The sequence below is a fragment of the Cryptomeria japonica genome, chromosome 1 (genome assembly GCF_030272615.1).
Source record: "Cryptomeria japonica chromosome 1, Sugi_1.0, whole genome shotgun sequence".
In the NCBI taxonomy this organism is placed as follows: Eukaryota; Viridiplantae; Streptophyta; class Pinopsida; order Cupressales; family Cupressaceae; genus Cryptomeria; species Cryptomeria japonica.
In genome coordinates, this window is record NC_081405.1 from 259,060,131 (window position 1) to 259,073,798 (window position 13,668).

General features: G+C 37.1%; 1 protein-coding gene across 2 annotated transcripts in view; it reads left to right on the plus strand.

Moving 5' to 3' along the window:
- LOC131073776 (DNA ligase 1) overlaps positions 1–13,668 on the plus strand; it is a 191,382-nt gene that overhangs the window by 68,158 nt on the left and 109,556 nt on the right. For both annotated transcript variants that reach the window (XM_058010272.2, XM_058010271.2), the window contains exon 7: positions 4,628–4,715. In XM_058010272.2, coding sequence (XP_057866255.1) covers positions 4,628–4,715 — 88 coding nt within the window. The remainder of the gene's footprint in view (positions 1–4,627; positions 4,716–13,668) is intronic.

Here is a 13,668-nt window from a genome sequence, read left to right on the forward strand (position 1 = left end):
TTGCCCTTATGAATGATCTCTCTAAAACCGAACCAAACAATGTATCAGATGCACTTGAACATCTAGTATGGAAGGATGCCATGTCTGAAGAGTATCAGTCCATTATGAAAAATCATGTTTGGGAGATTGTTCCTAGGCCAACTAAGAAACCTGTGGTTTCATCTAAATGGCTTTTCAAGATCAAACATGTTGCTAGAGGTTTCTCACAAAGGGAAGGAATAGATTATGAAGAAACTTTTGCACCTGATGCCAGGTATACATCAGTAAGCGCTGTATTAGCCATTGCAGCAACAAAGGGGTGGAAGGTACACCAGATGGATGTTAAGACAACTTTTCTAAATGGTGAGATCGAAGAAGTCTACCTAGAGCAACTCGAAGGATTTAAAATTCATGATCCAGAGTCTCATGTGTGTAGACTCAAGAAAGCTCTCTATGGGCTTAAACAGGCTCCTAGGGCCTGGTATGAAAGAATTGACACCTATCTTTCAAGATTAGGCTTCTCCAAAAATGATGCAGATCCTAATCTCTACTACAAAAGAGATAAAGGTGATATGCTAATATTGATTTTATATGTTGATGACTTATTAATCACAGGAAATGATCACCTTATAGATCAATGCAAGAAAGATCTATCCAAAGAATTTGGTATGAAGGACTTAGGACTCCTTCATTACTTCCTAGGATTGGAAGTATGGCAGAATTCTGACAACATTATACTAAACCAAGGAAAGTATACCTTGTATATTTTGAAGAGATTTGGAATGCTAAACTGTAGACCCATGACCTCTCCTATGGAAACCAATTTACATAAACTTAAAGAAGTAGCAACAGAGTCACAACCCACTGATCCTACTCAATACAGACAAATGATTGGGTCCCTGATGTACCTGGTAAATAGAAGACTAGATATTTGTTATGCAGTTAATGGTCTAAGTCAGTTTATGTGTGAACCAAAGGAGATACACCTGGTTGCAGTAAAGCACATTATGAGATAGCTACAAAGTACCCTAAACCTGGGTCTCAAATATGAGAAAGTTGATATAGACCTACATGGATTTACAAATTCAGATTGGGCTGGAAGTATGATTGACAAGAAAAGCACTTCAGGGTGTTGCTTCAGTCTAGGTTCAACTACGATATCTTGGATCAGCAGAAAGCAGTCTTCTGTAGCTCAAAGCTCCATCGAGGCAGAATACATTGCAGCTTCTATGGCTGCTCGAGAGGCAGTATGGCTTAGGAAGTTGCTTGTGGGGTTGTTTGGAGAACCAATGAAACCCACTGTTAAACACTGTGACAACCAGAGCTGCATAAAACTTTCAGTAAATCCAGTGTTTCATGACAGATCCAAGCATATTGAGATTCCATACCACTATGTGTAAGATATGGTAGACTGGAATGCAATCTAATTAGAATATGTTTGTATAGGAGATCAAACTGCAGATATTCTGACCAAACCTCTTTCCAGAGTGAAGGTTGATCACTTCAGAAAAGGTTTAGGTATGATAGAAAGGTAAATTGCTTTGTAATCTGTATTTGCATATCTATAAGATGTTTAATGCGTAAACTTCTTTGTCATGATAGGACATTTTTGGATTTTATCCCCTGGGTTCATATCTAAGAGGTGACGATCTCTCAAGATAATGAACACTTGTATGGAGACATTATAAGGTGACGATCTTATAATGTCCAAACTAGTTATCATGTTGGATCTCTGGTGTATCATGGATGAAGCCATGATTGTGTTGTGGTAAAACGTTTATATGAAGTGTTAGTGCACCTACCATAACTTGGATAAAGATGAGAATTGAATATTTTCTCATATGATTATCCTTAAGTATTGCGTGCTTAGGCAATATTGATATCACGTGCTAAGGTGATATCCTGTCATCACAAGATTAATGTGATAGACATTTTGTATCACGTGGTTAGGTGATACTTCATATCTTGTGATTAGGTGATATGATCTCCTAGAAAATTAAAATTATGTAAAAGAACCCTAACTATCATTTGAATTGTGATGCTTGATACACTACTCTCATTTATCTTACCTAGCTAAGAGGGAGTGTTAATGCATAATAGCTTCGGTAAGATAATTGATTGAATGAGAGATAAATGAAGTCTCTCATTCAATCATTTATCATATCGATTATTAAAATGAATAACCTCAAGCACTCAATTGATAAACATTCTTTATTTGTATATGATGATTAATTGTTCATTATCATAGAATCCCGATTTGATAATCTATTACACTATTTGCATTCACCGATTGTCAAATCGGGTTAACCATTGCAAATCGGATTTAATGATTATCGGGTAGACCGAACATCGATTAGTATCGATGTTAGTTTATGTTTGCACCGATTGTTATCGGGTGGTATATTAAACACACACCGATTGATATCGGGTGTTAAGGCAAGCGTTCGGAGTGTTAAATATAATCATACACCGATTGGCATACATAGATAGTTATCGAGTGTTGAACATACACCATTTGGTTAATAAACGCCGTGCACTATTGTTATAGTGAAGGGGCACGATCAAGTGATGTCTTGATTGGCCATGTCCAAAAGACATGGCCGGTCAAGGCATCGCTTGACCGTACCCAGCCCACTATATATGTCAAATGGTATGTGTGAGAATGGATATCGAAATTTATAAATGCTCCTCACACCTGCCACATAAAAGAAGATAGTCTGATTCATATGTTAATTCAGTAATATATAAAACAAGATAATACTAAGTAGGATATAACTTGCATATTGAATGTAAATTGAACATCATTTACAGTGATTAACCCCCAAGGGTTTCAGTCACTTTCACCAACTATTTTAAACATACTCCGATCCTCGTTCATGCAAAAGGGCATACAGTCGGATTCATATTTTGGCTTTATAAGCTATTTTCTGTGAAGGTTTGAAGCTTATGTGCCACTGTTTTATGTGCAAAGCTGGCATTCTTCTTAAACAAATATCCTCCTTGAAACTTACAATCTACCTCAGTTGCAAAAGTGAGTATGAAATAACCCCAAGGGAAAGATTGGATTTGTATTTTCTGAAAATCTTCTAGTGCTTTTTGCCCAATTGGTACATATTGTCCATGTATAATTGATTGCCCAAGAGTCTATGGATGAGACTTCTTGTGGCCAAACTACGGATATTATCATCCAGTTGAACAATATCCAGCTTTAGAATGGAACCATCCTACTAAGCTTCTAAGAAAATGTTCTGTAGCTACTGATGTCCTTGGGATCAACAAGAAAATCTTGCTTTTCAGCATGTCATTGCTTGATGGAAGGAACCTTCAGAGTGGTCTGCATGCATCTCCATTTCTTCTTGCATGGCATATACTTCAACAAGGGAGTTCTGAAAGCCTTTTAAGATTCTGTATGAAACTCCTTCAATTGCTTAGAAATCACCAATCTTGCACCAAACACTTATCTATGTAGCATAATGTGTTGAGCAAAATGTTATCTTATACATTATGGCAGAGCTCATAGTAAGAGTGATTATATTGCAGCATTGACAAATTGCAAATAACATCTTATATAATCAAGGTAATTCCTTTATCATTTTCATTGAATGTGGTCACGCTGAATATCTACACCAGGTTGTATTGCAACATCTAGAAAGATGATATGCAGCTTTGCAAATATAAGCTTGCAGTATAGGTGATGCTTGCTTCCCTGGTAATGCCTTATGAGCAGATTGTACAAATGGTATATGAACTAGGGCTTGTTACATCATTTTGTCAATCTTTTGTCATCTACAGATGGGCAGAACGTGCTAGTTAATGTTGGTTATCCATCCATGCAACCTATAAACATGGACAAAGATTTTCTGGGACATCCTGGATCTTATCCTGTGATTTCTTTGCCAGTTTCTTAGATTGCCTACTGTGCGACATCCCTGTTAAAGCAAGTCTAGGTTGTATCTGAACATCATACAGAAATCAAAATATTTATCGGCAAGCAGTGTCATTTAACATGCCTCATGCATTGCCAATTTCAAATAAGCTCATTTTTATGTTGATTGAAAAAAACTCTCTGATGGATTTGCTTAGTGAGGATGTTTAAGGTTTAACTCCATTTTACAAATTCTAATTTTAACTCCCTTTAATTTCAGGAGCATGATCACCATCTTTTGTACATAAGTCATTCTGTTGTAAATGCTCCAAGTTGCATGTAGTTCAGAGTCTGATGGACCTTGTTTTTGATTTTTAAAAATTATACAGGGAATTTTATATTATGAAAGATTTTGTGTTTTTTCTAGATCCATTTAGTATTGTGTAAAAAGAAGTCGGAAATTTTGTAATCCACATTACAAGTTGTGTGTGTTTGATAATTCTTTATGTATTAATAAGCTTCGTGATTCATATTGAGTTAGTTTTCTTCTATAGGAGTTCTGTGATCATTGAATTTCATGGTTTGAAATTGGCAGCACTTTTAATGAACATTCTGATCTAACAAAAGCTTATTCGAAAAGCTCATTATTAGTCTAATTCCATTTTGCGTTATGTTGACTGCAGTTAATGATTTTTTTCAATGGGTGTTTGAAAATTAATTTTCTTAGAAGTTAGATACCTTATTGTGGCTTGGTAACTAATTTTTGTAATTGTCAGGATGCAGATGCAAGAAACCATCTGTGACATCATTTGTATTGGATTGTGAGGTTGTTGCATTTGATCGGGAGAAGCACAAAATTTTACCTTTTCAGGTTGGTTTCAGTAAAGCTAAGATGCTTTGTAAAATTCAACTCGTAATATATTAACAGAAAGTTGTATGTTTGTATAGGTTCCTTTGTATCAAGGCAGATCTGCAATGTCTCTTTTGTCCCTTTGGTTGAATTGAAACTAAATCTTATAGGTGGTATGGGTCTTAAGGATTCTTAGAAAAGAAATTCTTTGCATTCTATGGTTCGATTTATAAATTTGTGACTTTGTATTGTGTTATAGTCTGCACGATGTACAAATGCTAATATTGTTTTTATTTGTTGTTAGTAGTGAAACCAATTTAATGCTTGAACTTATCAAGTACTCTCCTCATTTATTTCTTCTTTGGAGGCATTTTATCATAGTTCCATGGACTCTGGAGTTTTAGAATAGGAGGGATAAGGGGACAAGGGCCTAGATTTTTATCTAATACTAAACAAATTGCATTAAACATTGAAAATGTTGGATGCCTGTATGTTATATTCAAAATTATGATTATATGCAGAATTCAAATACAGTTGGGCCCAATCTCTTTGATCATTCTCAAGTCTATGCCAAAATCCTCATCATTGGAACTCTTAGACTCCTTAAGGTCAATCTCTTCTAAATCAATACCAGCCAACCTTGTCTATGCTGCATTATTATCAACCTGTGTTGGCTCTTCTAGCTCTAAATCCTTTTGGGTTGTTGCACTCTCCTTGTACGTGAGAGTGTTGTGGTCAATGAAATGCAAAACACTATGTCTAGCCACAAACTTCTTTGCTCTCTTAGAGGTAACCATGCTCATGTTAATATATTGGATGAAGCTATAAGTAAACTACTTCCACCAGGCAACATAAGCATTAAATACATGGAAAAATAGATGAATGGCTAGTGTAGTTGTTAAAGAATGAAGTCCATGCACAATGCATTGAGAAATTGGGTCTTCCTATTGCAGAGTCTCCCTATTTAGCTTGGCTTTTTTTGGATATCTCCTAGAAGTGGCAAATTTTGCCCCCTTCGTATGAATGATGGCGGCATTTTCTGCCCGTACGTTTCCTAAACATCCTTTATGAAGTCAGCTTGTATCTTAGTGTCTTATATAGGGGTAACTCTGCTAGGTCTTTGCATCTACCATTGCGGGGTCAATACGTAGGCAACCATGTGCAAGGGAGTGTTGATTTTCTCCCACCTTCGTTGAATGTAGGCAAATATCTTCTTGATAGAATCACAATGTCTTGTTTTTCTTTTTTACAACAACCTTCATTTGGCCAAGCATATTGTCAATGCACTCATACACCTCTACAAGTTTAGGTGCATTAGTGTCTCAATATCTAATGATTGCAAAGACTAGAATAATGATATAGATAATGGATTTCACATCAGTCCACAAAATGTCACTCATCATCCCTTCACCCTTTTCCCGTGCTTTGCTTTAGAATCAAGCCACTAGTCACACTCTTGTGTCTTTATCATTCGTTGCATATTTGTCTTCGTAGGTTTCAACAATTCTTTCTCGAAGAAGGCTTGAAATATTGTATGTGAAGGGTGGTGGTCGGAGATAAAAATTTGCACATCTCTAGCATCATGAATGACCTGCTTGATCCAATCAATTTTGTCCATGTCCTTGAGTGCATTATTCAAGGCATGCACACAACAAGGCTTCCTTAATCAGTTTCTTCACAACCTTACACATATAGGTTGCATTTATCATGACTTTCATCCAACTATCTAGCCTAACCTCCTCAATTGCATCTCTAGGCATTTGGATCTAATGATTGGCATCATTATAGTGCTTTGAACCTAAGTCACAAGTTTTGCTGAACCTCATGCATGAAGCTTGAAATTCAATGAACTCTTATAAACTCAAGGATTTTGTTAAATTTGCCTTAAAGTTCGTACGGAACTAGGCTAGGGCACTTTTTATTAAAATATAATAAATACATTGGCGCACAATGAACTCTTATAAACTCAAGGATTTCGTTAAATTTGCCTTAAAGTTCGTACGGAACTAGGCTAGGGCACTTTTTATTAAAATATAATAAATACATTGGCGCAATGAATGGAACCATGCTCTGTCATCAATGTTTTGCTTTGTAAACAGGAATCCATTGATTTTGTTATTTAGCATGATTGGAATGTCGATAGAAGCTTAGTTGTTTGAAGGGTAAATGAACAATTGCATGTGTTGATTGACACACACCTAGGTGGGGTCCTAGTCTGTGTCAAAGGGCGGATTGTAGATTGAGCGAGAGTTAGCTAACTTTTGTACTTACGTTTGGTGTGATTCGTCACACCTTTGCCATCACTCGATTTATTGTTGGGCAGATTAGAAGAGAAGGGTGGGATCAAACAAACATTCAATCGTTGGAAGTGTAGAGGGATGTGTGTTTAGTTGCATGAACTTGGAGAGTCGAAGAGGGATTTATAATTTATATATTAGTAAACTAAACTTAAAACTTTGAACATATCAATGTTACAATATTTTAAATTTATTATAATGTATTTAAATCTAGTAGTATTGCTTTATTTTTAATAATTTTAATTTAATAAGTATAAAATATTTATATTAGTTCTAAATTTAATATAATATAATTTTTTAATTTGACTATCTTTATTTTAGAATATAATTTAATTTCATATCTATTCAACATTGCTAAATTATTTTCACAATTTTTTATATTTTATTATTTATATAATTTTAATTTAAATCTATATAAGGCAAATTTAATGCCGAATGTTTTTTTGAATTTTTACCCTTGCCAAACTTAATCCAAATTTTATTGTTTGCCAAACTTGAACTCGAATTTGAACCTTGTGACTTAGCTTTGAACGATCAACAACTCTAAGGAAGTAAGTGCTATCTATAAATGTGACCACGATGTTGGTGACTGGACGATTTCTAATGTTCTTCCATCCATCCATGACTACGTTGCATCTATTAGTGACCCAAGTAGCTTTCATTCTCTCAATTAGAATGTTATCTTGGAATAATTCTGATCCAAAATTGTAAGTCTTATTTTTGTCTCCCTTGGTTGCACAAATGAAGGTCTTGCTTTTATTGTTTTTGCCACAACCTTCTTATAATAAGGAGAACATGCCACATGTAATAGCTTTGTTAATGGCATCATTTGCTTCATCCTTATATTGCACATTGAATAACTTTTCCTTTGAGTTTGGAGTATCACTAGTTACCCTCCCCTTAGGCTTTGCTGCCCTTGAACTATAGATGGATAAACTTGAAACCATGGTTCATGGGAATACTGGTACTTGTAGTACCCTTTGGTGGCATAAAACCAACTATAAGGTTTTTTCCACAACCTGTTGATGTGTATTTTGTACACGACCAAACACAGAATAAAATACCCAGAGGTATCTTATCCTCTCTTGAGTAAAGTTTTGGAATGCTGAAGATATCGCAAAAAAGGATCAATCGGTGAAACTTCAAGGTTCTTTTATGTAGGTTCTCTACTCGTGGATAAGCACCAGTGGTCGTTGTGTTTACTGTTTTTCAAGGGGCCTTACGTACTTTCAGAGAAAGCTTGTTCGTGTGACTACTTTTCAAATGAGGGAACAGGATTTTCCTAATGCTAACTGATGTTTCAAAAGATCAAAAGATAAAGGTTTTGAGGAGGCGAGACTAAATTAATCCTAAGAATGACTCAGTGATGATTGGTCTTGATAGGACTCTACCAATTTCAGTATTGCCAAGAGGTTACAACTCTACTGGAATTGGTGCGATCTTCTAAGGGGATTCAATGATTTTCAAATCACTAAGGGGATAGATACTATCATTAAGATACATATCAATGCCTCCGACTATGACTGAACTCTTAAACAATCTCGATGTTTCCAGTTGACCACACAGGGCGTTCTTACAACCAGTAAGGAGCTAGTGGTTTGGAATATGAGTCTTATCAAAGATCAAGCACAACATTCGTCCTTCAAACATAAAACTTAAATGCTATCTCCACTAGGAGTGATTCAAGAAGATGAACAACCATGAAAATAGCCACAAGGATTGCAACAAAACACCATAACTTCAATATTTCATTGATCTCATAGCCAAATAAACAACAATTGTTCAACTTTCTCTCTTCACTACTTTTTTCTATGCTGCTGACAATATTAAACTCTAAAAATTCTAATTCTCTCTCTTACTTTTTCTAACTCTTTAAAATGAAATGAGTGAGGGCTTATATAGCACTCTCAAATACAATGAACGACCTGGATCAAAAGAAGATCGACGGCTGAGATTTTGACACCTAAACCCTAATTAGGGTTTGTTACAAAAAAGTCCTCATTTAGATAAACATTATCAATCCATAGCCAATAAGAATTGGCACAAATAACGAGGAGACATAGACCAATAGGAATTAAGTTGCCACATCATTTTATAACAACTTCTCATCTAGAACTTTGTTCCCTTTTCTATGCTCTTTTCTAGCATATTCAATGAATCTGGACGTGATCGCCTCAATCTTAGCAATGGGAATCTCAGGAAGATTCTTCATCCTTTCTCCTAAGTGAAGAACTTGATCAAAGGCAGTGAGAAGAGTTGTCTCCCATCCAAGCTCCACCTCTTTTGTTTTCTCAATCAGGAACATAGTAGCATGCATCTGATTTCGCTGCTCTTTGGTGACTGTGTTCTCCTCTTTGCAAAAGATGATCCTGATCTTGTCTTCCAATTCTTGGATGTCTACATTCGTCTCGATCTCAATTCTTCTGCCAAGGATCGTACACAATACCTCAAATACCTTGTCTTGAATATAGGGTGGATAGTTCTGTCAACTTGGCTACACCTGGAACTGATATCTTCGAAAAGAACTTCCTTTATTTGGAGCAAAGTTGACCACTGCAGAAGACTATGGGCTTCTCCACTCATTATCTTCTCTTGTGCTAGAATTTGTCTTGGTGTCCTTCTTATCACTTGCAAGACCGGGATGACAACATCTCTAGTGTGAGCAAATGCATCCACAGTTACCAATGGATTATGGATAGCTCGGTGGACCGTCTTCATCATCGTTGTTGCAAATTCAATGGCAACCTTGTAAGATTCATCAATCCAAGAACTCATGATCTGAGCTAAGCTCTTCATTCTTTCTGCCTCATTTACTGACTCAAGAGGAAGTGCATGCAAAGGAGATATTGCTTGATCCTGTCATCTCAAAGGTTGATTAAGATGGCTAAAATAATTCCTCCAAGCACTGACCTCTCTTTCTAGCTTCTCATTCTTTTCCATTTCTTCTTTGAGTTTGTCGTTAAGTGCTCTCACTGAATCGGTTGCTTCTTCCATAGCCTGCCTGGAGGTAAGTGGGCCAAGATCAATTGTATCTAGATCATATTCTTTTGCTAGGATCTCATCCTCATACTTGTCTACCAATGGTGTAGCTATCTGGACCTTTCGGGATCCTGCTTCATCTCTAATCACTTTTGACATCTTGGTGGCCTTCTTCTTTTCGACCTCTTCATGAGACTTTCCAAGTCGAAGACTTGTTCCTCCTCTTCGACCACAACTACTCTTGTTAGCCTCTCTTTTAGCCAATCTGGAATAGAAGACTTTCTTTCCCTAACTTGTATTTCTTTAGGCAGAAGTCTATCTTCCCTGAAAGGAGATGTTGCTTCATCATCATTCTTTCCTTCCCGTTGTTCATCAACACCAACCTGAAGAGATTGACTAGATGAATGCTGAGGTGCCTGTCCTTTACCTCGATTATCAATCTGCACCATGGATTCCATAGACTCATCAATTTCATACACTATTTGCCTTTGATCTTCTCCTTGACTTGTTTCTTTTTTAGGCCTAGAAGATGTACTTGGTGGACGATCAGGATTCACCTTTTGTTTCTTCTTGGAAGGCTCTCTCTTCTCAGGTCCTTCTTTTCTCTTTGAACCCTTGGAATGAGAAGTATTCTCACTCACACTTGCCTCTCCTTCTTCTGTTCTTGTCTCCAGGGTGAATGTCATGGATACATTTTGCTCCTTCAACTTTTGATGTTGTACGTCTACCCATCTACGAGTACAAGCTAACACAGGAGCCATCAATGCTCTTAGGTCCGAAACCTCTGGCTCATTCCAATCTATTTTCACTTCCTTATCTTCCTTCTCATAGGATGATTGGAGGTATCTACCACTGTCCTGGGCTTGATCGGCTACTTTGTAAATTTTGCATTACCTGATGAGATCCAAGGGTAATCTGGAACGCATCTTTCTTTTCACTTCTATATCATCCTGAATATTCATCCAAAAGTCTTCTGCTTGAAACTCATGCTTGTACTTCTTCCCGATTGTCTCTTCTATATGACCATGAGGATCGAAATTCTCCCTTGATGCAAAGGATGTGAATGAATATAGAGATAATTCCTTCTTTGCATCTTCCGTGGCTTGAGAATTAGGACATGCTTCAACTGAATTTCCTAGCAGGATGGGCATAGGAATTCCATTTCCATGCTTGTGCCTTGATGCTCTAGCATAAGCTGCCAATTGTCTAGTCACTTCAAGTAGTATTATTTTGTTTGTAGGATATCTCGACAACATGTAGGGAGGTGAAGGACATCCATGAACTCTGATGTATGTGAATTTCGCAAACTGAATGAACCATGCACCATGCTTCTTCACGAGCTCTTGTGCTTCCAGAGACAATCGATTGTGAATCCCTCCTTGCAATGTCCTGGTGATATACATCGTGAAGGTATCATTGATTAGCTTGTAATCATTCTTTGGTGGATGATGTAGTTGAATATAAGAATCACAAACTCTTATTTCTTCGGGTCCTCTCCCAACAACTCCTCTGTGAGGTAGCCCTGCGTACTCAAAACTCTTGACTAAGGAATATATGACATATGAACTCATGTGAAAAGACTTGGTAGGGGCTAGCCTCCTCAACTGTACATCCGGGTTATTACTAATGATTCTAGCCCAGTTGAACTTTCCTTGTCCTTGCATAATCACTTGTATGAAGAAGAACATCCATCTGTCGAAGAAGGCGGCTTGAGAGGCACCAGTAACCTGATTGAGCATGGTTATCAAGTTCTTGAACTCTTCCTGGAAATCAATCCCGTGCGGTGTATTAGGAATCTTGTTCAGGCGAGGTCGACTTTTGAGCAACCAATTCTTATTGATGAAGTTCAGACAGGAATCAGGATCATCCTCGTAAACAGATCTAGCTCCTTCTAGACTTTTGTAGATCACATCTCTCTGCTCCGGGAGATGAAAAGCTTCGCTTATAGCTTCCTCCGAAAGGTAGGCTAAGATAGTTCCATCCTCAGCTACGATCGTCCTCGAATGTGAATCATAGTGTCGGGCACATTCGATCATCAACTCGTGACACTTGATTGCAAGAGGGAAACCCACGACCTTGATGATGCTACTCTCAATTATCCTCTTCGCAACAAGTGACATCTTGCCGATGTAGGGCGCTTCTCGAAACTTCTTCACATTGAAGTTTCCTAGATTGGTGTCTCCAATATTGCTCCACTTGGACACGATCCTGGTCTCCAATTTATCGTTCTTCTGATCCTCCTTGATGAGGGCCTGCCGGGTAGTGGATCCACTAGCCTTGGGGGTCGTCATTTGATACCTACAAGAAAGGCTTAAAGTTAGGTTTGAGCATAGTACCTTAAGGTATGGAATTTAAGTTTTTCCAAGGAAATAAGTAGATTACAATTTGAAAATAGTATGATAAACCTTAGAATTATGAATTTTCAAATTGATACTAATTATGAATTAAATCAGATTGTGAAAGACTTAACCATGCTATGAAAAATTATATTAAATCTTGAATAAGCTGTCAAAAATCTGATTGTACATACCTTTTCCTTGATTCTAACTATCAACCTTTAAAATAATGGATAAGGAAAATGGGAATTTGCTGGATAATAGGTCTTTATTCTGAATTTTACACTCTCCCCTTGGATGAATTAACCTTCAATCAGCTTCCAGCAAGGAGTTCGCCTTCAACCAGCCTTCAAGTATTCTCCAAAATCTGGAAATTAACCTTCAATCTGCTCAATTTCGCACCTCCAAATCTGCTCTTTAAATTTGCACAAGGGAAAATGAATGAATGATTTAAAATTTCAAGAACACACCTCCCTTGTATAGGGCGCTCACCTCACTTTACCCCTAGGCCGACTTGGTAAAGGCATAAATAAATTAAAAAAAGCTCTCCACAAGCATGGCTGACCTGATAAATAGGTGAAAATAATAAATTTTGAGCGCTCAAGTGGGGATTTTTAAAATTTAGGATAATTTCAACGCCCAAAGGTTGATTTTTTATTTATTTTAAGGCTTAGAAAAATTAATTAATCAAATTATAAGTGCCTTAATTCATGCGAATTTGTCTTAGTCCCCCAAATGAGATTTAATTAGCAAATTTAGTGAAAAGATATAAGTAAGCTTAGTGGATGCTAAAGTTTGACCAAGGTTTGATGAAGGCTCATTCTCCATAGGTACTAGAATGTTCAAAGTATGATGGAGGCTTAAATTATTTCAAGGCTTATTTGAACTTTTCATCTAGGCTTATTCACTCCATCAGTATCTAGATATGTCATACCTTCATGTTTTTTGCCTAGTTCAAACAAGGCGAAGGATAGGCTTCCTCAAGGATTTCGCCTTGGACCCTTTGGAAGGGTTAGGAGCGATTTCCTTGATTTTGCCTTAATTGTCTCATTTCTTACCCCAAAATCCTCTTAAAGGTGTGCATATGCTTGTTTTGGCCTAACAAAGTCCAGGGATCCATCCTTTTAGCCTCTCACATGGGTAAATCAATTGATAATGGGAATTTCGCTTTGGACCCTTTGGAAGGGTCAGGAGCGAAATTCCTCCTTTAGGCTTCATTTTGCACTTCCTTTACCTCAATTCGCCCTAGAATATCTCACTCAAACCTCAACCATGCCATAGGAATCCAAATCTTGTCTTGACATGATGGGGAAATAGTGATTTTGATGAATTTCACTCTGGACCCTTTGGAAGGGTCAGGAG